Source organism: Suricata suricatta, chromosome 10 (assembly GCF_006229205.1).
Source record: "Suricata suricatta isolate VVHF042 chromosome 10, meerkat_22Aug2017_6uvM2_HiC, whole genome shotgun sequence".
Classification (NCBI taxonomy): Eukaryota; Metazoa; Chordata; class Mammalia; order Carnivora; family Herpestidae; genus Suricata; species Suricata suricatta.
This window is the reverse complement of record NC_043709.1, coordinates 137,014,495-137,040,318: the sequence shown is the minus strand read 5'-3', so window position 1 is coordinate 137,040,318 and position 25,824 is coordinate 137,014,495. Positions and strand designations below refer to the sequence as shown.

The 25,824-nt window shown below is 42.0% G+C and overlaps 1 protein-coding gene across 8 annotated transcripts in view; it reads left to right on the top strand.

Annotated features, from left to right (window-relative positions):
• Positions 1-25,824, top strand: part of ZMYND11 (zinc finger MYND-type containing 11) — a 137,287-nt gene that overhangs the window by 54,280 nt on the left and 57,183 nt on the right. For 7 of the 8 annotated variants that reach the window (XM_029953106.1, XM_029953105.1, XM_029953108.1 and 4 more), the window contains exon 2: positions 5,468-5,602. In XM_029953106.1, the coding sequence (XP_029808966.1) occupies positions 5,487-5,602 (116 nt within the window). In that variant the 5' untranslated portion in view covers positions 5,468-5,486. Of the gene's footprint in view, positions 1-1,207; positions 1,229-5,467; positions 5,603-25,824 lie in introns of those variants that run through there. The other variant, XM_029953107.1, reaches the window with a different exon arrangement.

Below are 25,824 nucleotides of genomic sequence, written 5' to 3'. Positions count from 1 at the left end.
GTAAGCTAAATCATGGGCTTTGGGAAAAATACTGGTAAGTCGGTGCAGGTTTGTTGATTGTAACAAATGTCATTTCTGGTTTGGGGTGTTGATCATGGGGGAGGTGGCAGGTGTGTGGGGACACGGGACTCCTTGTATTTCCTGCTGAGTTTTGCTTTGAACCTAAAACTGATCTATAAAACAATGTTTATTAGAGTTCTACATTATAAAAAGTTATTCTCAGATGGATTAAGAAGTCATTGTTAAAAAAGAGATTAAAAACCAGGCACCTGGGTGGCTCAGTCAGTTAAGGGTCCAACTCGATTTCAGCTTAGGTCATGGTCTGACGGTTGTGAGATTGAGCTCCATGTTTGGCTCCATGCTGGATGTGGAGCCTGCTGAAGATTCTCTTGCTCCTTCTACCTCTCCTCACTCTCTAAATAGTAAAACAAAACAACACCAAAACAAAACAAAACAAAAAACCAGGGAAATACATGTGAATATATTTCCTGAGTTGAATGTGGAAGGACTTCTAGTCAGAAAAGTTAACATAAAAGAATACATGGTTAGCTAGATTTCCATATACTTTCATTTAAGAGACAAAAGTATTTTAGGAATAATCCTAGTATATAAAGACATTAAGATCTAAATAGGAAAATGCTATGAATAGGCTATCAATGAAAAGTAACTTAAAATTACTAGTAGACTTTGGGAAAACTTCAGCCTAACCTAAGTCATCAATGCACATTATACAATTGGATTGTTTTAAATTTCATGTAATATTTGATATGAATGTTTCAAAATATTTACAAAACATATTTGTCAGACAACATCGTAAGAAAACATAGTAAGAAGACAAAAAGTTGGCCCCACTCATCACCTGGCAGCAAACCTCAGAACACTCTTGATGCTGTGTGTTCTCCCAGTGTGGTCCTTCTGGGTGCACTGCTTTCTCAGCCTATTTTTGGTCTCCTCACTGTCATGTTTATCAATTCTACGATAAAAAGTTTTCCCATATATTATTTATCTCCAAGCATTGTGGTATTTAATTTTGCTTATTTTTAATTTCCTGACTGATTTCTCTTGCTCTCTTTGTTTCCTGTTTGTAGCGTTTGCATGATGTTAAGGAAGCTACAGGAGTGCCTAGGTGGCTCAGTCGGTTAAGCATCTGACTCTTGGTTTTGGTTCAGGTGCTGATCTCGCGGTGGTTTGTGAGATCGAGCACCACGTCAGGCTCTGCTGACAGCACGTGAGCACTCTCTCTCCCTCTTTCTCTGTCCCTCCCTTGCTTGTGTTCTCTTTCACTCTCTTTCAGAAGAAAAAAAAAAGATACACAGATGGAAAGGATTGCATTAAATTTGGATTTTTAGGGATAGAGAATATCAGTATCACTTAGGGGCTTGCCAAAGTTACTTGGACCAACTCACACCCATTAGAATGGTTAGTATCAAAAACCAGTAAATTGTAAATGTTGATGAAAAGGTGGAGAAATTAGAACCTTGTTCACTACTGGTAGGAAAGTAAAATGGTGGGTCTTTAAAAAATTAAACATGTAATTGCCAGTTGACATGGCAGTTCTACTTTTGGGTATATCACAAGCAGTGTCTCAAAGGCATAGTTGTATACACATTCATAGCAACATGTGTTCAACGTAGAAGTAACTTTCATGTCCATCCACAGAGGAATGGAATAAAAAATACAACGCATACGTGCTGTGGAATAATATTCAGCCTTAAGGAAAAATCTGCAACGTGCTACAATGTGGGTGAACGTTGAGGACATTTTGTTAAGTGAAATATGTCGGGTGCGGAAGGACAAATACTGTATAATTCCACTTCTGAACGGTACTTAGATTCATCACAAAGTCGAAGTAGTACAATGGGTGCCAGGGGCAAGGGGAGGAGGGGAGGTACTTAAGGACTAACGGGTTCAGAGATTCAGTTTCACAAGATGAAGTGAGTTAGATAGATGGATGGTGGGGACTACTTCAAGACGTTGTGGATGTGGTTAATGCCAGTGTACAGGTACAGATGGTTACACAAGTTCCTGTTACGTGTGTTTTACCACAGTAAGAGAAGTTGGGGGGAAAATTCGTGGGAAGTTTTTGGTTATTATTTTTATTTTTTAAACTATAAGCCTCTTGAGAATCACTTTCTGAAGGAGCTCGTCTTTCTGAGGGGAGCTAAAGAGATCCGTTATGTCCCTGTGAGGCCACTGTGAAAGATGAAAGATGAGGCCTGTCCCTTTGTAGTGGAACTGATAGATTCTTCTGAGGAATTTATAGTTATTTGTACAAGGCAGTGTATCTGTAAGAGACGTATTTAAAAAAGTATAATATGCCAGAGAGTTCAATTTGTTTTAATTTGATCCTAGAGGAAAGGTCGGACATAGACAGTTGCTGAGGTCCCAGCAAGGAAGGGGCAGAGCACAGCTTAAAACCAAGGGGACTGAGGTCCAGTGTTTCTGGCAGACTTAGGAATTTTGAGTGGTTCAATTTAATAGTAATATACATTCAGGAAAGAGGGCTGCAGACTTGGATTTGGTCATATCAGTGAAGACCTTAAATGAGAATATGAGACATTCATTTCCTAGAATTTTATTGATGAACAAATTGCTATCTGTGTTTGGTATCTAGCCACATTATTAATCGTATTTGGTAGACAGTGTAAGGACTTTTATCTGTCTTACTGCTATGTTGCCAGAGCATCGAAGAGTGTCTGACCTATAACAGGCATGTCTGAAATATGTTACTGAATGAATGATTTTAGGTTTCATAAGAAGGAAAATCTCAGCGGTTGTACTTTAAGGAGACCTTGTCCTATTAGGTCAGGTTGGCTTTGGTGCTTTGAGGCCAGTCTCAAACTTCCTCATGCTCTCCTTTCCTGGGTTTGTGTTCTTCGCAAGGCTCTCTTGGGCTCCTGGACACCTTCCTTGGGATGTATATACCTCTGTTGACAAAGTTCAGTCAGATCTCAGAACTCTTTGGTTTTAACTTTACATGCTTTCTGCAGTGTATGCTGCTTAATTCTTGAGTCTTGATTAATTATTTCTGGCAATTAAGTGACATCACTTCTAGAGTTTCTGCTATTAGTGTCCCCACTATATTTTTTTGGTTGTTATGCCATATAGTTATATTTATTATATGGTATTATTTTAAAACTCTACCTCTGGTTTTATATATTTTTTTCTGTACTGAATAAATCATTCTTAATTTTTCATATATGTACTTAGAAAAATGCAAGTTAAATCACATGTTTACAGTATTATTACTTACTACCTTTAAACCCTTTGTTACATTGTTTTCTGTTTTACTTCTACATGCCATAAACCTAATGAGATCTAACAATTCTATCTTTGCTTTAAATAGTTATCTTTTAAAGACATTAAGGAAATTTCTCTTGTGTTTCCCCACATATCTACCATTCTGTAGTGTCACCTAAGCTAGACGTAGTGTCCCCCTTGGGCAGATTCTCCCAGCACATGTTTTGCAGTGTTGGTCCTCTGACCGCACAGCTCGTAGTTCATGTATATGTCAGACTTTCTCTGACAGTTGTAGGCTATTTATGGCAAGGGCTAGAGTTTTTGCACTTTTAGATACCTCAGTGTATCTATCTAGCACACAAAATACTATTTTGAAGTATGTAAGTAGGGTTGAAATGGTATTCTTTTTATCTGTGTGACCTGACAACGTGTAGTACCACAGTTCACCATTAGATGTCACTCTGCAACATGCTTTACATTCTTGCCAGAAAATTCCTTACTGTAATGCTTGTCAGATTCAGAAAGTTGGCATTTCTTTTCTTTTCTTTTTTTTTTTTTTAATAGTTTATTACCAAGTTCGTTTCCATATAACACCCAGTGCTTTTCCTCACAAGTGCCCCTCTCCATGACCATGGATGGACCTAGACGGAGTCATGCTAAATGAAATAAGTCAGGTAGCGAAGGACAGATACCATATGTTGTCACTCATAGGTCTAACAGGAGAAACCTTAACAGGGGACCGTGGGAAGGGGAAAGGGGGAGAAAAGAGTTGGGGAGAGGGAGTGAGGCAAATCATGGGCAAAGTTGGCATTTCTTAACAGTGCACTTACACTGATACATAGTGGTTTTTCTCTAAACGTACATTCATAAATTATAATTGTAATTGTTACTACCTTTTAGTTCTACCTCTAAGTTTGTACTGAGCCCAACTGATTTTCCTTAGCTTTAAAATTTGAATGCTCGCTTTATTTTTTGGTTCTTCTCTCTGTGGAGCAAAGTCTGCAAATATTAAAAGTCGTGGTGGGAAGAAGTAGGATATTCAGGAATACCTTCACACGTGTTCAGAATTCTTCTGTTAGTAATGCAGTTTTGAAAAATACCTTATTCCAGGAGGCTGTCTGACCCCACACTCATGGGCGACTGCTGATTTTGTTTGGGTTTGTCAGAGAAAGAGGGAGAATGGACTTGACTCTGAAGAAGAAAAGTAGGGGCAGAGAACCTGAAGACCTGTAGGCTCTGCCGGCCAGTCCTGGAACAGAGGAAAGTGCCGGGAATGATTCCTTTACTCATCCTCCACCCTTAGAAGAGAGGAGAGATCCGGTGGGGGGGGGGGTGCGGATGTTGATGTTCACTTTATGCCTCAGGGCGGCCAAACGCTAGCCCCTGTGACGGTGGAGGGACGAGGCGTCTGAGGGGCCAGGATGCTGCTGAGAGTCCAGCCCCTCTGTGCCCCGCGGGGAGTCCGGCTGTGCGGCTGAGCCTCTCCTGTCGCGCTGTTGCTCACTGTGCCCCTGCACACTTGGCCGGACGCAGCCGGTGACCATGTCCCTCACTTCCCTCAGAATGCTGAAATTTGAATGAAACAGCCATGTTGTTTCTGAGTGGGACGATGAACAGCTCCCCCTGCCTCCGCCAGCCCAAGCGTGTGCCCATTCATGAAGACGGGGACCCACCCATGGCCTCTGGGACGCCAGCGCCCAGCCTTTCTCACCCCGGCCAGAAATAACTATCTTACAGTTTCTGATTATGGTTTTATTTGGGGAAAAAATTGTTTTCATTTGTCAGTATGGCTTTATACAATTCAAATTTCAAAAGCCTGAGTATAATAAAGTACCAAAGAATAAGGACATTTGAATCCCATTTATATTGGTCTGTCAAATTACACACAACATAATATCAACAAATGAAATTTTACGGTATACTTTTCTTTTAGAATAAAATACACATTTTTTGATATGTTAGTATAGGATGACTGCCTGCCCTTATTGAGAAGACTCTTGGTCTTAAAAGGACATTGTGTATGAAATAATGAAGTGAATGACAATTTTTATGAAGTAATTGGTAATGTAGGTGTAGAAAATACAGTAGGAAGGTTGTCATACTCCATATACCACAGTAGTGTCCTCACCAGGAATCCGGGCATACTGAGACTATACTCACTTATATTGATAGAGATGAATCTTGTAATCCATACCTTTTTTCCTTATGTTTTTGTGTATTCCTGCAGTTAAAGAAGTGAACAGGTCATGGCACGTTTAACAAAAAGACGACAGGCGGATACGAAAGCTATCCAGCATCTTTGGGCAGCCATTGAGATTATACGGAACCAGAAGCAAATTGCCAACATTGACCGTATTACAAAGTGAGTAAATTTAAGCAAAAATATCCTTGTAAAGTTTTCTGTAAGATTTTGGGGGGAAAGGGTCCAAAAATAACTTATTTATTATGCTCATCAATGCATTACAAAGTAGCAGTCACCTTTTGCCTCATACATAATTTGTTAGAAAGACAGTACGGAAGTATCAGCGACTTGTGTTTAGATGGTTTGTGAGGAAGTGTTGAGAAGCAAAATACTGGTGTGTACTGTATATAGTGGTTCTTTAGTTTGCAAAGATTTTTTTTTAAAACTCTTGGGAACAGATCTTTAAAGTCTTTTTTTATCAAAAAGGCTTCGCTTTTGCATAAACTGTCTTAAGACCAGTGTTCGCTGTTGAGTGTTCGCTGTCACACATGTTGGTCGCTAGCCCGCTAACCCGGACTTTCTGGCCATTTCATTCTGTATTTTGGAAATTACATTACTTTGGTAGACCAAGATGCAGGATAGAAAGTTATCAGACTATTTTATGAATTCTCTACCTACATGTTATATACTAATTATAAGGGATTCTTCAAATGGAACTTGATTTTGTTCATTTGTTTCTCTGGGTAGTTTTAAGGGAATAAAGCTAAATTAATCGTTTTTAAATGGTTGAATGATACTTTTTGGTAATTTAGATAGAATTTCTTTATTTTCACACATTTCCTTACATGCTATGTCTAAAAATGGAAACAAATGACTTACAAAAGTTTGTTTAGTGAAGTGCTTGTTTTTGCCCTTATTAATAAATAAAAAATTGAGTATTGTACCATATATTTTTGTCTCTTGCTTACATTCTGTTAAAGATTAAAAAGGTTGCTCAAGAGGGCAGGGACCAGAGAAGAAGAAAGAGTGGTGCTGTCTGTTGCTCTAAGTCTGTATTTAAAGTTGCCATGTGCACATCCCAGCTCCTGGAGGCCACTAGAAGAAAAGATTTGGTAACACTTGTATGGAAAATAAGAATAAAATAAATTGCACATTATAATTAAATTCAAATTAGTATGTTTTATAAAAAGCAAATAATTTGGGTTATGTTACAATGCAGAAGTCAGTGAGATGGTATTGGCATAAAAACATGTTTTCAAAATCTCAAGAATTAGAGCCATACGTATTTTTCTGAGGTTGGAATTTTTTAAAAACAGAATTTATGTATATTGAAATCACCTACAGAAGAAAGTGGAAATAAGCCACTGCTCTCTGGGTTTAAATTTTAAATGTCAGGTCATCCAAGCCCAACAGAGCTGTTCCGGTGTCAGAGGCGCCTCCTCCTCCCTGAGCCGGTACCTGCTCTGCGAGCCGTGGCGGCATCTCCTGATGCCAGGCATCCACAGTTGGGCCGCAAAGGTTGCCGCTAGGTGCCACTCAGGTGATGTGACGTCTGTGTGTGTGTGCAGGGGAGGGAAGAGGTTCGTCAGCAGGAGCTCACTCCCATGCCCATTCTGCATTAGGGATTGTTGATAAGCATTCTCTTCTCTCCCTTCTCCATCAGCACAGCGATCAGGCCACCAAGCTGACTTTTCTCCATGGCCTTAGGTCCCTAGATCTTAAGATACATGTGAATAAATGTATTCACCTCCCCCAAATTAATTGTTTTAATGGTGTCATCTAAAGATGAAAAAACAAAAACTAAGAATATCAGAGGGTAACTGTTTAAGACTGGTGGCCAGTGTCTCTTCTGCTTCATCTCAGAAGACCCTCTTCCTTTCTGTTCCGGGCGTACTTGATGGTACAAAGAAAAACCAGGCAGTACTGTCTCTGTCACAGCCTGTGTGTCATTAGTTTCCTACCAGGCCATCAGTCCCAAGGAGGAGCTGTCTGCATAACTGCCTGGCATGCTGCCTTAGCTCCTGGGTCAAGCTGGTGTCCTTGTCACTACCCCGGCCAAGGCAGGTTGGGAGAAGCATTGCCCCGTGATAGGAAGACAGGTGTCTATTCTGTATTCTAAATAGATAAATACTTTCCAAGTCTTAGATTAACTTAAAATCAGGTTGCTCCACTTAGTTACAGTGGAGCCTGAACAGAGTTACTTTTAATCTTTACACATACAGGGGATTCCTGACAGCGGTAGCAGTCACTGTGAAGAAGGGGCACATGGAGTCACTGGGGTCTTTCTGTGTTACACTGGTGATGAACTCCATTCTCGGAATGGGAGCTACGCAGCTCCACTCAACACTTTTTAACAGTTTTCGGCTTTGGGATCATGGCTTTTTATCATATTTGGAAGCCTGGCAAATCCTAAACACTAGTTAACTTCTATGCAGTGTTTCAGTTCTGCTTGTTTTTCTTTCTGTTGGAAAATTTATTTAAGGTTGCCTTCAATCTAAAGGTTTTCATTCATCCTTGTTTTCCTTTGCTGTTTATTTATTGAAGAAACTGACTCATTTGCTCTTAGGTTTCCCATAGTCTAGCTTTTGCCAGTCGCACCCTGTGGTGGATTCGTTTCTCTGCGTTTCGTGGGAATTGGCAGGCGTTCTGGGGGCTTGGGTGGGGTAAGACTCCTTTGTGGCGGCGCATGGCCATATGCCCGTTTCTCATGTGTGAGGTTGGTAGCCTTGATGGACAGCGAGTAGCGCCAGGAACTCATTAACCAGGAACGGGACTACTTCTGTATGGACGCAAACGTGCCATCGCGTACTGTGTGGCCCCCTGCGGTGTGCTCACATCCAAAGGGAGAATAACTGACTCTTTGCCTTTATTTGTCAGTTTTTAAAATGGCATCCTCTCATGGTAACCAATTCGTTTTTTTTTTTTAAGTGCCATTTGGAATTCATGCAAACTTTTGATACATTTCAGTCCATTTCTGACAAAATCCTTATTTGTACTCAAATTTTTCCATCTTTCACGAGTTGAAGCCTCTCCACATTGACTCCTGAAGTGGCTTTCTGCTTTTTCGTGCAACAGGATTTTTCAGGCTCATCTTCTTTACATCCTTGGAACCATTAATTTTTTCCAAGGGGCTCTGATTTCCTTCACTTAGAAATTGTATTTCAGAAGCATGTCTGGCCCTCAGTGCGCTCACTTATGCTTGGCTGGTCTTTCCAGACCTTTTAGAGGACAGAGAAAGTATAAGATTATAAGAGAAAAGAACACCTTATGAATGCATACTGATATTTTCCATTTGAATTTATGGCTACTGGTTTTTCCCAAATTCTTCTACCAGAAATCTTTCTTCTTACATAGCAAGGACATCATGAATTGTAGTTATTCAGTTTTATCCAACACTATTACCAAGCTGTTGCAGAATAGCCACCCCAACACTGTAACCGATAGTTGTTTCGTGGAAACGATCTGAATTACCTACCTGTTGTTCTTGAACAATTGCACTGATTCTAACCTGCTAGAGACGGGAGCAGTTACATGTTCTTTCTTCCTCACAGCTGCTGGTTGGTCTTTGTCTGCAAACAAGTATTTGCTTCATGGTTACCACCAGCCCTTCTCTTGGTATGCACAGTTCATTCTCTGACAGATGTTCTTTCTTCTTGTTCCCCAAGTTTTACTGAGATGTAATTGACATATAATATTGTGTTAGTTTACAAGGTGCATAACATAATGATTTTGTGTTTGTATCTGTTGCAAAACAATCATCATGGTATGTTCGGTTATCATCCGTCACCTTGTTTTTCCTGTGATGAGAACTAAGCTCTGCTCTGTTACTGCCTCTTAAGTACATAGTGCAGGGTTGTTAACTGTAGTCAGCATGCTGTCCACAACATGCCTGGGAACCCTGTATCCTATAACTGGAAGTTGACAGCACTGCTCCCTTCACCCATTTCACCCACCATTTGCCACCACCAGCCTGTTCTGTTTCTGTGAGTGCAGTCTTTTTATTTTATTTTATTTTATTTTATTTATTTTTTAAATATTTTATTGTCAAATTGGTTTCCATACAACACCCAGTGCTCTTCCCCACAAGTGCCCTCCTCCATCACCACCACCTCATTTCCCCCTCCCCCTTCCCCTTCAACTTTCAGTTCGTTTTCAGTATTCAGTAGTCTCTCAAGTTTTACATCCCCCTCTCTCCCCAACTCTCTTTCCCTCTTCCCCTCCCCCTGGTCCTCCATTAGGTTTCTCCTGTTTTCCTGTTAGACCTATGAGTGCAAACATATGGTTTCTGTCCTTCTCTGCCTGACTTATTTCACTTAGCATGACACCCTCGAGGTCCATCCACGTTGCTACAAATGGCCATATTTCATTCCTTCTCATTGCCATGTAGTACTCCATTGTATATGTACCACATCTTCTTGATCCACTCATCAGGTGATGGACATTTAGGCTTCTTCCATGTTTTGGCTGTTGTTGACATTGCTGCTATGAACATTGGGGTACATGTGCTCCTATGCATCAGCATTTCTGTATCTCTTGGGTAAATCCCTAGCAGGGCTATTGCTGGGTCATAAGGGAGTTCTATGGATAGTTTTTTGAGGAACCTCCACACTGTTTTCCAGAGCGGCTGCACGAGTTCACATTCCCACCAACAGTGTAGGAGGGTGCCTGTCTCTCCACACCCTCGCCAGCATCTATAGTCTCTTGATTTGTTCATTTTAGCCACTCTGACTGGCGTGAGGTATCTCAGTGTGGTTTTGATTTGTATTTCCCTGATGATGAGTGATGTTGAGCATCGTTTCATGTGCCTGTAGGAGTTCAGTCTTTTTAGATCACACAGTGTTTGTCTTTCTCTGTCTGACTTCCTTCACTTAGCATAGTACCTCTGGTCCTTCCACATTGTTACAAAATGATAGGATTTCCTTTTTTTTTTTTTTTTTTTAGCAGAATAAGAATTCCATTGTGCACACACCACATCTTTATGCATTCATCTGTCGATGGGCACTCAGGGAGTTACCATGCCTTGGCTGCTGTGAACTGTGCTGCAGTGAACATGAAGCACACGTATCTTTTTGAGAGACTGATTTCATTTGGTGGATGGTACAGTAGTTGTGTTTTAATTTTTTTAGTAACCTCCATGTTGTCTTTCAAAGTGGCACAACCATCTAGGAGATTTTTAAGGCTTCATGGGAACTGATTTTCAGGTTCTTGCTGGTTCTTAACAGTTGGTTGCAGCCTTTTTTACTGGAAAGTCATTTTGGCTAGGTAAAAAAAATCCTTAACTTCTGCTTTCTTTCTTTAGGGTTTTTATAGGTTATGTCTGCTGGCTTAGAGAGCCTCTCATGGTTGCCATGCACTCTAGCAAAGGGGCCTGTGCTTCTTTACCAGTTTCTTCCAGTTATCTCTCTCAGTTTTTATTTTATATTAAAAATTTTTTTCCATATTTATTTTTGAGACAGAGAGAGACAGCACGAGTCGGGGAGGGACAGAGAGAGAGGGAGACACAGAATCCGAAGCAGCTCCAGGGTCTGACTTTTCAGCACAGAGCCTGATGCAGGACTCGAACCCATGAACCTCAAGATCATGACCTGAGTGGAAGTGGGATGCTTAACTGACTGGGCCCCCCTGGTGCCCCCTCTCTCAGTTTTTAAACAGCTAGTGTTCTGTTCAAAAAAGTAGTAGAATAGGAATTATAAATGAGAGAATCACTTTTGAGATTTATTGTGTATTTCAAGTATTTAAAAAGTATAACTAACAAACTTCATTAACAGGTTCTATTATGTGGGATAGAGGGTACTTTCACCAAAGGAGTCCTTCTGAAATCAGAGTACATCTGTGGGATTAAGTTTGATTTTTAATTAATGGTGAAGCTGTCCCTCTGATTTAAAAGTGTAGGTCTATTGTTTGGATTTCACGATAACATAAAATTCCATAGTTTTCATTTGGGAACTACATGAACACAGATAAATTTTGACCTCTCATTAAAGACATTTTACATTTGGGGCGCCTGGGTGGCTCAGTTGGGTTAGCATCCGACTCAAGCTCAGGTCATGATCTCGCGGTTTGTGGGTTTGAATTCTGCGTAAGGCTCTGTGCTGACCGCTTGGAGTCTGGATCCTGCTTCGGATTCTGTGTCTCTCTTTCTCCCTCTCTCTCTGCCCCTCTCCTATTCATTCTCTCTCTCTCTCTCTCTCTCTCTCTCTCTCTCTCTCTCTCTCTCTCAAAAAGAAACCTTAAACAAATTTGAAAAACCATTTTACGTTTTTAGAAACTGAGGGATGTTTTCTGATGTTTAGTCATAAAATTGAAACAAATAAGTCACTTCATCATAAAAAATGAAGTACAGTAGTCATTTGAGATGAAGATAAGCACAGGTGAGGGTAGTTTCTCTTTTAGTTGAAAGGTCTGTAGAGACTGACTTGTGAGTGGCACATATGGGTTCATACATTTCTGTGAAATTTGAAAAGGTGTCATGAAATTAAAGCTTTGAAATGTTTGATTACTACTATTTATATGAAACAAATATTTATAACATTTTTATGCTTAAGATCACGATGTTAGCTCCTGTTTTACAGTTTTTAAGTCAAGGAACAAAGATTAAGAGTCGTGCACCTGGGAGGCTCAGTTGCTTAAGTGTCTGACTCTTGATTTCAGCTCAGGTCATGATCTTGCAGTTTGTGCGTGAACAGCCCCCCCCCCCATAAATAACTTAAAAATATTAAGATTCCTATGACAACAAAATCAGTAAGCAGTGAAATTTAGAATTTCAGTATCTAAGACCCCAGTATCATTCCTGACTCATTCTGTTATTTTTCTAAATGTCACCTGTTATTTTACTATTCCATAAAGGTAAGTGACATGTATCACTTACGTTTCCTCTCAAAACCAAATATACTATTCATATCTCACTTGGATAATTATAATGTGGCCTTGGAATTTTCTCAGTATTCTGAGTAGTAGCTGTGATGGAAAGACGTGCTGTGGAAACAGGCGTGTCCTGCGTGTTCACGGACCTGTTCCAGCGCTGCGGGCTGCTCGGTGCTGCTGGGAGGGGTTGGCTCACGTTTGCTCCCTTCTGGGAGACGCATGTGCGTCTGTGCTGCCTGGGGCACCTGTGATCGCCGATGTCCAGAGGTGATTGTGCCTGTGGCTAATGGGATCAGGCCAACCCTGGGCTGGTAGACTAGTCCCATACAAGTTAATGTTTCCGATTAGGGCATCACTTAATTACATGTATTGCTTACTTTAGGGTCAAGCCCCACTTACAAAATGAGACCTCTGGCCTTTTATGATATGTTTGGCTTTGACGTATGTGAGTTCTCCTGGAGTCCTTCCTGTCGCTATTGTCAGACATAAGCCTGCACTGCAAGTCCCTGTGTGCGGGCTGCCTTTCAGGTCCCACTGGGTACACTCTTTACTCACTTGTTTAAAATTAACTTATGAAACCGCTAGCAGCTATTATGTCATAATTTTGCTTTGTCTCTCTGTCAGTTGCTTTTCTTTACCATCTTTTTTGTTGTTGGGGGGTGGGACGGACAACCCAAAAATATGGGAAGTTTCACAGATTGGCATGCCATCCTTGCATGGAGCCATGGTAGGCTCCCGTGTATCATGCAGTTTTAGCACTCATGTTCTGGAAACAAGCACTCTGTCCACGCCCTCCCTGGATGTGTTCGAGAGGAGGGAGATGGCCCTTTCCCTACTACCTCGGAAATAAGTTACTTTGAAAAATTACCATTTAATATTAGGCTCTGGATGTAATCCCAAGAATTCTTCCCAGAATTATTAACTGCATACCTTCGATCTACAGTGATTCATTCTTTATTGCATTTCTTCTGTGATAGCAGATTGGCAGGTAACTTTACTTGTTACCATTACTATTTTATGTTGCATAGTAACAGCTTTGCAGAAGCAGTAACTGATTCTGAACAGCGGTAATCCATAATTCCACAGTGAACTTTCTCTCATGTGAGAAATTCTTGGGGTACTTTTCTTGGCTTGGATTACTGGCTACCTGTTTTCATGGTTGACATTTCTCTGCAGTTCTGTTAAGTAAATGAACAGACACCGCACAGGAAAGTGTCAACAACCATTAAAGAGTAAATTAGTGCTACCAAGTGGTAGGAGAGGCCTCCCACATGGAATAGGGCCCAGCCCCAAGTGTTGGCTGTAGGGGTTAGCAGCACAGCAGGCCTTCGTTGAGGGGTCCCTGCAAGTCAGGAATTTGTAGAAGGTGTGGGATTACGTGTGCCTGGGAGTTTGGACAGGATTCAGGCATAGTCGGAGCAAATAGAGTGGCTTTTAGGGAAAGGAGATGAGAAGGCAGAGGGCCAGATGGAGGGCTGCTAAGGCCAGCACTGAGGTTTTTATCCTGTAGCGAGAGGGGACTAGTGAGTTTGTTTGGAATATGGAAACGGAGGAAAATACACTCACTTTTCCCTCCCCAGGTAGGTCGAATGTCCCTCTTCAGTGTTACGTGTGTACGGGCTCTTCCCTGCTCTGGACTGGGTCTGAGCCCTCCTCATACCTTGCCTGTGCGGTGGCAGCAGGTTCCTAATTGGGCTTCCAGCTTCCCACTCTTGCTTCTCTCTGTGTCTTCCCATCTGTAGAATCAAGAGAGATTTTTCCAGAGCACTATCTAACGGCATGCTGCATGATTGAAAGCTTTTTTCTGTTATTCATGAAACCTTACCAAGTTGTTGGCCTGTGCCAAGTTGTCCATGTCTGGGCCTTCCTCTTCCCTGTTACCTGCTGCCATGACCCATAGGCCCCCTGGGCCGTCGGATCTACTGTGCTGCACGCTGTGCGTGGATGCTGACTCCTCTATCAAGTCATGTTCCTGAGAGGCTGTTCCTGACCCCTTCAAGTGAGCTCAAGCCTCATGTGGTCTCAGAATCTTTCTAGATTTTAGATCTGATTATATTCTTCTTAAATCCTCTTTTTTAGGGGTGCCTGGGGGGCTCAGATAAGTGTCCAACTTTAGGTCAGGTCATGATCTCGCTGCTTGTGAGTTCAAGCCCATATCGGGCTTGGTGGTGAGAGCCTGGAGCCTGAAGCCTGCTTCGGATTCTGTGTCTCCCTCTCTCTCTGCCCCTCCCCTGCTTGCTTGCTGGCTCTCTTCTCCCTCTCCCTCTCTCCCTCTCTCTCTCAAACATAAACATTAAAAAAAAAAAAAAACACTGTTTTATTTCCCCATCGTGCACAGAGTGCAGATACCTCCACAGGGCGTTTTTTGTGAGCCGTTCACAGTTAGGCCCTAACTGTTGCCTTTTCACGCCCTGCCACTTGCCACTCAGGCTTCCACCTGTTGAGGCTGTTCTCCGTTGTCTGAATACTCAGTTATTTTGATTCTTTATTTTGTATTTTACTTCTTAATAGACTGCGCATACCCTTTTAAGATCCAACCAGGTGTCATGTCCTGTGAGGTACTGACTCACCCCTCATGATGCTCGTTCTTTGCTCACATAGTGATATGTGTGAAATTCCGTTTTATTATTTATTATGGTCTCTTACTGAAAGCATTTCTACTTCCTGTGCTGAGCACCTTGTGAGGGGAGGGCACACATATTTCCTCTCTTTAGGTCTTCGTGTGAAGCTCAGTAGCTAGGGAAAAGAACTGGGGAAGGTTTCTTAATGACTTCAGTTGCGTGAGCTGAAGATGGAGCTTCACGGCTTAGCATTGAGAAGAGAGCACCGCAGTCCTGTGCTACTTTGTAGGCTTTGTCTCTGTGAGTTCTCCCCACCGCTCCATGAGGTCTGTTTTCTGTCACCTTACTTTGCGGATGAAGATCTCAAGCCCCAGGCCGCTGAGATCTGGCCTGAAGCCATGGGTGTGGGTCGCAGAAGAGAAATGTGAATATAGATGTATCTGATGTCGCAGTCCAAACATAATCTTTCATTGTTTCCTTTCGGTATTTGGTGTCCCTGCTGCTGTCGAAGATGATCGTTCACCGTCAGAACGTGTGCTTCCAGGTGTCAGGGAACAGCAGCTCCGACATTCATATTAGCCCTGCTTCATGGGCGAAGAGCATGAGGCTGTACAAGCAAATTATCTGTCCAGGTTGAGTGTTAGGAATAACCTTTCCTCAGAGTGTATTCTAAATTTTTAAATAAGTTCATCGATGAAGGATCTAGAAAGGTGTTCTTTAGGTTTTATTTTTTATCTAGGGCAATGTTAAAAAATTGTATGCCCATTTATAAAGCACCTAGTGGCAGATCATTGTTATTATGTTTCATTTTTTTATTGTGGTAAAGCACACATACATACAGTTTACAGTCTTAACCATTTTTAAGTCTACAATTGGGTGGCATTAAACACGTCAAGACTGCTATGCTGCCTTCTCAACCTGTAACTCACTTCATCTCGTGAAACTGAATCTCTGCACCCTTTAATCACTAAGTCCCCACCCCTCCTCCCCCAGCTCCTGGGGCCCACTGTTCTGCTTTGACTTTGTGACCGTGATGACTCTGCATAGACGTAGAATCATATAGTATTCTTTTACATTTGGTTTCCCTCAGCATGATGTCCTCAATATCACACTCTGAATTTTCTTCCCCGTTAAGGTTGAATGATAGTGGGTTATGTGGAGTGTGCTGTGCGCCACATTTGTATCCATTTGCTTCAGATGGATTCAGATGGGTTGCTTCCATATTTTATACTCTTGTGAATAATGCTGCTGTGGACATGGGTGGACAGATCTCTCTGAGACCCTGCTTTCAGTTCTTTGGGGTATATACCCAGAGGTGGAGTTGTGGGGTCATAAGGCAATTCTGTTTTTAATTTTTTTGAGGAACCTCCATACTATTCTCCACAGTGGGTACACCAGTTTGCATTCCTGCCAACACTTGTTATTTCCTGTCTTTTTTATTTTAGCCCTTCTGACAGGTGCGAGGCAGTGTCTGATTGTGGCTTTGATTTACATTTCCCTGATGGTCGGTGACATTCGACTTCTTTTCATGCTTATTGGTCATTCTTGTATCTTTGCAGACCTGTCTCTTCAACTTCTTTGCCCACTTGTGAATCAGGTTGGTTGTTAGTTTCGAAGTTTTGTATCTCTTCTGGATAGTAATTGCTCACCAGATCCAGGACCCACAAATATTTCTCTCAGTCTGGCAGTTGCCTTTCTTCTCTGGAGACCGTGTCTCCTGTGTACAAAACTTTAGAATTTTTATGAAGTCCACTCCCTTTTTTCTTTTGTTGCCTGTGTCTTTGGTCACATCCAAGAAATCATTGCCAAATCCAGTCTTGTGAAGCATTGTGCTGTGTTTTCTTCCAAGAGTTTTACTGTTTTGGGCCTTACCTTTAGGTCTTTGATCCATTTTGTGTTCATTTCTGTATATGCTGCTAGAGAGGTGTCCAGCCTCATTCTTTGTGTGTGGAGATGCCGTCTCCACAGCTGTGTTTGTTGAAAAGACTGTGGGTTCCCCACTGAGAGGTCTTGGCCCCTTGTCAGAAACCCTTTCACTATATACGTGAGGGTCTCTTTCTGGGCTCTCTCTTTGATTGCATTGTCTGTATATCTGGTTATGCCAATGCCACGTGGTTTGGTTTCTAGCTTTGTTTAGTAGGGTTGAAATGAAATGTGAATCCTCCAGTTTCTTCTTTGCTATTTGAGGTCCATTGAGATTGCACGTGTTATTATAGGATGAGTTTTCTATATCAAAAAAATTTCATTGGGATTTTGATAGGAATTGCACTGAATCTGTAGATTGCTTTGGGTACTATGGACATTTTAATGATATATGAATTCTTCCAGTCCACAAACTCGGGATGTGTTTCCTTTTACGTCTTTCATGTCTTTTAGCAGTGTTTGGCAGTCTTCATTGTGCTAGCTTTCCTCTCCTTGGGTAAGTTAATTCCTATGTATTTTGTACTTTAATGCTATTTTAAATGGAATTATTGTCATAATTTCTTTTCAGATTGTTCATTCGTTGTATATAGAAACACAGCTGAGTTTTGTGTATCACCTTGTAACCTGCTACTTTGCTGAATTCATTTGTTATAACAGCTTTTTTGTGGAGTCTTTAGAGTTTTCTGTGTGTAAGATAATAAAATCTGCAGAGGTCATTTTACTTCTTATTTCCATTTTGGATGCTTTTTACCCTTTTGTTATCTAAATGCTTGGGCTCGGGTGTCTGGTGCTGCGTTTACCAGCAGTGGTGGAAGTGGACACCCTACTCCTGCTCAGGACCTTACAGGAAGAGCTCTGTTTTCACAGTTGAATAATGTGTTTGCTGTGGGCTCATCATCTCTGGCCTTTGTTATGGTGATGAGGTTTCTGTCTGTGCCCAGTTGGTTGAGTGTTTTCATGATGAGAGGAAGTTGAATTTTGTCAGACATATGTACTAAGATGCCTCCAATTCATTCTGTTAACATGGTGTCCCATGTGGTTCAGTACATGTGTTCAGTCATCCCTGCATTGATAAAGCACCCAGTGGTAGAGCATCATTATTATAAAGAAATGTCAGTGGAAGTAAACTACACTAGGTAACCATATTGCGGGACACTTGGAAAAGAGAAAGCAGAATTGTCACCTAGAATTCCTCAATCCACATTCAAGTAAGAGACCCATTTTGCTCTATTTCTTGTCATTTTTTTTTCTATGCTTGTGTTTTCCTTGACATTGATTAGCCTTTGACAACGTTGTTCCATGGTCACCATAAATTCTTATTGGCGGCGGGTGCATGGTGTTCCAGTGCAGGGGGTGGGGGGACACTTCTGCAGCATATTGAGGGGGCGAGGAGCACGCATGATAAATGTGCATTATAAGGTTCACGCACTGTTAGCGTATTTGCCCTCCAAACAACCACCAGGGGTTGACACTACTAATGCTTTTTTATTGACGGGCACTCTGAGAGGCAGAGACACTAAGTAACTAGTCCAGGGCCGGGCAGCTAGTTGCTCATAAGAGCAGCTGCTTGGGTCAAGGTCTGTGTGACTCTCCAGGCCCGGCTTCTCCCACTGCATTTGCCCTCCCCTCCACACCCCACCGGTCAAATTCTTACGGGACCAAGTCTTCCAGTTGTACAAATTTGTAGTAATGCAAATATGGGGTGTAAGCTTGGAGGGATAAATGGTAATTAGTGCAGGAACCATGGTTTAGAACATATTTGGTTGCAAGCACTGGGCTGAGCACCTTACAGTCATTCCAGCCTTGTAGGTGTGTGTGATCACTTGTGTGCTTTTATCATTGTTCTGCCGGTTTTGGTCCTCAGAGGACTTGGGCGTGTCCAGCATTCACACTGTGTTTAGTAGTCTCCTTAAATTGCTGTCTTTCTGCCTTTGAATGGTTTCTTCCCGGTGGTCACTCAGGTTGTCCCCAGCTTTCTTCTGCCACACACCGCCCTCCAGAGCTCAGTCCTTCTCCAGTGCAAACATGAGGAGACATTCGTGTGTCTGTCCAGGAGCAGAGTTCCTCCTTGGTGACAGGATGCATCGGTACCTGCTCAGCTACAGTCTCGAGAGGACGCCCCACCGCACAGGGTACCGGGTGCCATGCCCACGCGTCTGCTGCTGCTTGCCATTGTCCATCTGCCCATGAGCTGTTGTACATTTCTGTCTTCATTCATGAAATTAGGCAGCACTTGGTGTTCTTCAAGGTTTTGGCTTTCCCTTTCTGTGGATGCCTGTTCTTATCCTTTGCCTATTTTCCCAGTGGGGTACTTGTCTTTTTCTGTTGATTTGCAGAACCTCTTGTTCTTCTAGACATTAATTCCTTTATACACATTATGCTTTGTAAATGTCTTTTCTTGTTCTGTTGTCTGTTTGTTAGTTTTTCCCATACTGTTCTTTGTTGAACAGAGATTTTGGATTTTGAGGTTATCAAATTCATTGTTTTCAGCTTAATGTTTTGTGTTCTTGAAATTTTATTTAAGGAATCCTTCTTAATAAGACTATAAGAATATTCTGGTGTATTTTCTTTCATTAACTTTAGAGTTTTACCTTTCAAAGTTCTTTAATCCATTTGTTGTTTTTTTCCATGTGATGGTGGGAAAGGGCTCACTTTTGGTTTTTATTTTTCTCATAGTGAGTCTTTCTTTTCTTTTGGAATTTAAACCTTAGGATGAGAACTCTTACAGGTGTTTTAGGGCCTTGTAGTTTGTGTGTTAGCAGTGCCACGATTTGTTTGCCGTCTTCCTGCCACTTTGTGAGCATTGTAGTAGGTGAGGGTCTGTTTCTGTTTTGTGGATCAGCAAATTCCAAGAACCAAAAAATTGGAAGTGGCACATGGCATTGCCTCATTCACGTGGTTGCTGAATGTTGAGTGACTGCAGGCTCTTTGCCTGCAGCCTGTTTTCCTGTGCACAGAAAGCTTGAAATCTTTAGTGGACCTGTCCTGATTCCGGAGTTAACTCTCCTGTTAACCAGTGGTGTGACCGCGAGGAGTCCCTTTCCTTCCTTCGTCTGCAGATTGATGCCCCTGTGTAACCTCCACCTGCATGAAGACGCAAGAGGTCGTCACATCCCCCGAAGTTCCTTGTCTCCAGCCACAGGCAGCCCCAGATCTACTTTTCACTGCAGTGATTAGCTTTGCTTGTTGTAGAGGTTTATAGAAGTGAAATCATACAATACATTCTTTCCTGTGATTGACTTGATTTCTTGGTCAGCATGTTTCGAGATTCATTTGCTGTGTATATTGGTAATTCATTGCTTTTCATTGCTGGGCAGTATTCCAGTTTATGGATATACCACAGTTTTAAAGTCCATCACCTACCTGCTCAGGGACGTTTAGGATGTGTCCACTTGAGGGCTATTATGATAAAAGTTACAGTGTGCTCTCACGTGCAAGTATAGATGATGTGTGTTTGGATAAATGCCTAGAAATGGAATACCAGTACTGGGGTGGGTGTGAAGGGCACTGTTGTAGTTGTGCTGGTGCGTGTGAGGCCGACAAGCCAGAAGAGGGTGGAGGGGGATGGGTTTTAATTTGTGTGTGTACATGGTATTCATATGTGTGTATCAAATATACACCGTGTATTTTATCAGAACATCTCCTGTCCCACATACATTTTGGGGACAATTGGAAATAGGTGTAAGCACAGTAACTAGTAGAGTAAGGTCGGCTGTTATTTGGAGGAGGAAAGGAGAAAGGAAGGTCAGGATGCAGAGTGGAGCCAGGAATAAATCTACTGCAGGAGAGTTGTCCACGAAGCCCCACAGCTTGTGAAGGATGTGTTACCGATCTGGCCTTCCGTTTCCTAGGAGCTAAAACAAGGGGAAGCCTCAGATTTTAATAACGTCAGGAACGAAGCCAGTGGCTGAGGTGAACACACCCGTTTCTAACAGGACGATTTTATGTCCATTGCAAAGCTCCTCTCGGTTGGCAGTCTCCTCCTGTGCTGCATAGTTACAGGCCAAGGCCTCAGATGCGGTTTTAATGAAGGGCCTTGTCGCATAGAGTGCGTGGAAGGGCGCCTGCCGCTGCCCGCGCTACCCGAGCTGTCGAGGGAACCAGACCCGAAGCCGGCAGCACGGCGCGTGTCGGCCGTGGAGCCCACGCTGCCCCTCACGGTGCGGTTGTGTCCTGGCGGCACGCTGCTGAGCGATGTTGTTAAAAGTTGGTAGTAGTACTAAAAGGAGGAGTATGCTGTAAGATGTAGAATTCATCATTATTGAAATTGAGACTTTTGACTATAAACTCTTTTTTCCCTTTTTATATAATGGAACTGGTGTTAAGAAGAAAGTAAGTAGTGTGTGTGTCACAGGAAAAATGTGTTTTTTTCTTCCAAATGAAAACTTTGCCTCATATTTTTAAAGTCTCCATCTAACAGTAAAATAACCACAGATTTCATTTTACTGATTTTAATTAAAGTCATGAAATAATGAAGTAATTTATAGTCTGCTGTTTAGGGTAATTAAAATGGAGCAATTCTTTTTTTAAAAACGTTTCTTAGTATTTATTTTTGAGAGAGAGAGAGAGAGAGAGAGAACGAGAGGGAATGAGAGATGGGGGGCAGGAGAGAGAGAGACAGCAGACACCATGAGCGGGGGAGGGGCAGAGAGAGGAGACAATCTGAAGCAGGCTCCAGGCTCTGAGCTGTCAGCGCAGAACCTGACACCAAGCTTGAACCCATAAACCGCGAAATCATGACCTGAGTTAAAATCAAGAGTTGATACGTAACCAGCTGATCCTAAATCCAGGCACTCCTGAATTAGTTTTAACTAGTTCAGAAATCAGGGAAATTAAGATTCAAGGGTTTTGATTAAAACAGGAATTCTGGGGGCGCCTGGGTGGCTCAGTCGGTTAAGCGCCCAGCTTCGGCTCAGGTCACGATCTCACATTCGTGGGTTCGAGCCCCGCATCGGGCTCTGTGCTGACGGCTAGCCCAGAGCCTGGAGCCTGCTTCAGTTTCTGTATCTCCCTCTCTCTCTGACCCTCCCCTGCTCGCGCGCTCTCTCTCTGTCTCTCAAAAATAAATAAAAAACATTAAAAAAATTTTTTTAACCAGGAATTCTGAAAGGATGTATAAAATGTAGCACATTTCAGCTCTCCTTTGTTGGCTTTTCCCCAGAGTCACGCTGTAATCCATGGTGAATGAACACTTGTCTAGTACTGAGCAGGAGGGCGGATGTAGTAGGAGTTCCTGCTGCACTCTGGCCCCGGACCTGCAAAGCTAACAGGGGCCTGCGTCCTGTGGGGCTCCGGCTCCGTGCGGCAGGGGTGTGTGCGGCAACGAGCAGGCTCAGGCTCGGGATGACCCACCTTTCTCTGTTTAGGTGCTGGTCACTTTAAATGCGAGACAGACATGACTTTGTGGCATTTGTGTTGTCCTGGAGAAGTTCCACACCTCAGATGTTTTGGCTCTTCTCTGTTGTTTCCACAGATCAAGAGATTAGATCAGTGTTCACTTAAACTTATATTTTGTTTTAAGATCCTGGTGTTCTTAGTGGAGTCTTTTCAGCCCCTGAGTACATGCCTCAGGGCACTTCTGGTTGGTGTTAGGTAGTGTAATTAGGGGCAGGGACAACCATATCCAGGTTGTCCAGAAGGTGCTCAGAACGGGTTTGTTATATTTTTATCCAGGTGAAGGCTTCTAGACCCCGTGGTAGTGTGGAGTGTTCATAAGGGACAGGACACATGTTCGTTATGTCTTTTCATTGACAGAAGACCTGACATATTGGGTCATTTTTATACTACTTTCATCAGTGTGTCATTTCCCATTATGTGCATTTCTAGCGACATGATACAAGTGGCTGATTGTTGAGATGATTATTAGAAAGATTAGAGGTAGATAATCACTTTTAGAAAATTATTACTTGTGAGATTTCTTTTGTAAAATTGTTCAATGAGCAGTGGCTCTTTACCACTAGCTATATATATATTTTTGTCTTGGAACATGCAGAATCACCTTGGGGGAGATGACCCACTGTAGGGTTTTGACCCTGTTGCTTGGATGCACTTGAGGGCTGAGCAGCAGTTGGGAAGTAGGAGCCTAATGGAGACTTTGGGGACAGACTGCAGGAAAGGGAATGGGTGAGATGGGGAGAATGAAAACTTACTGAGAACCTCCAGAGACATCAAATATAACATTTAAGGATTAGACATTTACGTACTATTTCATGATTTATGCTAAGTGAAACTAAAAGAGGAAGCTAGTTGGCCACTGTCTCTGCATCTCAAACCCAGTTTGCTAGTTTTGCCCTTTATTTGAAGAAGATAAGTCCTTGTGATGGGTCAGCACTGTGTAAGAAAGTGAGAGGTCTGGTAGGACCTTAACCTGAGTTATTATTTTTATTTTTTTAATAGTTTATCGTCAAGTTGGTTTCCATGTAACACCCAGTGCTCATGCCCGTAAGTGCCTTCCTCCATGCCCATCACCCCCCCTTTCCCTCTCCCCCTTCAGCCCGCAGTTTGTTCTCAGTAATCAAGAGTCTCTCGTGGTTTACGTCCCTCCCTCTCCCCAACTCTTTTCCCCCTCCCCCTCTCCCATGGTCCTCTGCTAAGTTTCTCCTCTACACTTAGGAGTGAAAACATATTTAACCTGAATTATTTACACAAACATTTTCATGTGGAGCAAACCTGCCTGAAGAGCTGAGGAAATCAACGATGAGCTGGAGCCCTTTGTTGGACTTAAGGTCCTGCACGCAGCAGTCAGTTCTGGACTCTACTCGTAACTAACTGATGCAGGCCAGTCTGAGGCTCGTCCGTGTCCTTGCGATGGCTCGTTACTGAACTTCCACAGCTCTCTGACCCCTTCCTCCTTTTTAAGGAAAAGGGATGAGAATCACTGTTGTTTTAACAGAACAGAGTAAGGAGTTGTTCACTTTTAGGCATTACTTTATGAGCTGTGTTTGTTGGCTCTTGCCAGCTTACTGCTGATTTCTGTCCTAGTAAACATTAACCAAAGGCATTACATTGCTCGCTAAGCTTTGGATGTGTTGTGTAGACCACATACACAAAAGGAGCCCTCCTGCAGTGTTGATAGGTACGTATTTAACCTTTGTTCTACTTGGTATGTCGTTTTGCTATTTCATTGTTTCCTGTTTTGAGTTTTCTTACTCTTAGATTTTGCGATCTTAATTTTATGTGTTTAAAGCTCTCTTTTCCTTTGTTTCTTCTGTTGTTTTAGTTCATACTTGGCCCCTAATAGAATATAAATGCTTTATTCCAGTTCATTCTTATTTTGCATTACACTTAAATATTTGACTTATTCAGAATTTGTGGTACAGATGCTGATTATTTTTGTCCAGATTGCCATTTAGTTATTTTATTATCACTTGCTAAATGTTGTTAAAATTTCCCTTCTTTTGTAATGCTTGCCTTTCATAATGAGATTTTTGTGTACTTGGACCTATTTCTACGTATTCTGATTTTTTGTGTGAATATTTCTGTTCAGTGCATTGTTTTTAAATGGTTGGTACTATTAGCAGTAATGAAACCTAATGCCAACCTCATTATTGTCACTTTCCCAATGGAGTATTTCATAATAATTTCTGTGGGGCAGAGTTAGTCATTACTCACTTTTCCTCTTTTTTAAAAAATTTTTAAATGTTTTATTTATTTTTGAGAGAGAGGGAGAGAGAGACAGTGTGAGCAAGGGAAGGACAGAGAGAGAGGGAGAGACAGAATCTGAAGACAGGCTCCAGGCTCTGAGCCTCTGTCAGCGCAGAGCCTGACATGGGGCTCGAACCCACGAACTGTGAGATCATGACCTGAGCCGAAGTCGGACACTCAACCGACTGAGCCACCCAGGCACCCCTCATTTTTCTTCTTAATACATTTTGATGATATCCTTTCTTTCATTTGTGTATGGTTTTTAAACTCATAAAGTTCTATATTGAGACCTCCTGGATTTGGTCTCTCAGAGAAAAAAGCCTACATAAAGTCTGTAGTTTAAAGTGCCGGTGTACTGCATTTTACAGTCTTAATTATGACATTAAGAAATGTTTACCTTTCGGGGCGCAGGGGGCTCAGTTGGTTAAGTGCCTGACTCTTGATTGTGGCTCAGGTCATGATCTTATGGTTCATAAGTTTGAGCCCCACTTTGGGCTCTGTGGGGACAGTGTGGAGTCTGCTTAGGTTTCTCTCTCTTTCTCTCTCAAAATAAACTTATTTTAGTTTAGTTTTTCTTTTAAAAGAAAACTAATAAGTTTAGTTTTTCTTTAAAAAAATTTTTTATCTGTCAACTGCACTTAATTGTATATATTTGCAATATATACAAATATTGCTTTGCTATTTTGTGTACCTGAAACTGTTGTATGTGAATATTATTTTAATTTAAGAAATAAATTTTTAAAGGAAAAAGTAATACCTTTTGGTACTTATACTTTTTTACTTAAGGAAACATTAGGTACAGCTGGGTGAGGGATATGTGGGGACTCTACTGTATTTTTGCAACTCCTCTGTGAGTCTAAAGTAAAAGACTTAAAAGGTGATGTTGAAATTCTTTTACTCATTTTTATATCCAAGGAGCATTTTTTGAGTGCCAGTTTTATGCACAGCAGTATCTAAAATAATTTTTCATCTCCTAACTTTCTGGTTGCATCTGCAGATAGTTCAGCAAATAGGTCCTGTGATTCTAAGGCCTTCATAGGAAGTGAAAAATCTGAAAAAGATTCCAGTGCTAACGTAACAGTCTTACATCTTAGCCTTTCGAGGACACTTCAGATGCATGCTAATCACTTACTCTAAATTGCCTAACCCCTTTCTCCTTGAGAAAACAAGAGCCCTTCCCTCAGAGCTGTTGGGCTTCCAGGCTGGGCTGGGAGGAAGCACTGTTCTGCATGGATGTGGTTCTTGTGTTCTGGTGCTTCACCCCTGCCTTCTCCTGGTCCTCTTGTCCCCATGGAAGGGGCGTCCTCAGTCTACCCCTTGTCCTTCCTCGTGTGCCCTGTGTGTACCCCTGACTCCTCCGTGGACTGGAACAGCTGTCTTCAGTTGACTCGACATCTCTTTTAGACCAAC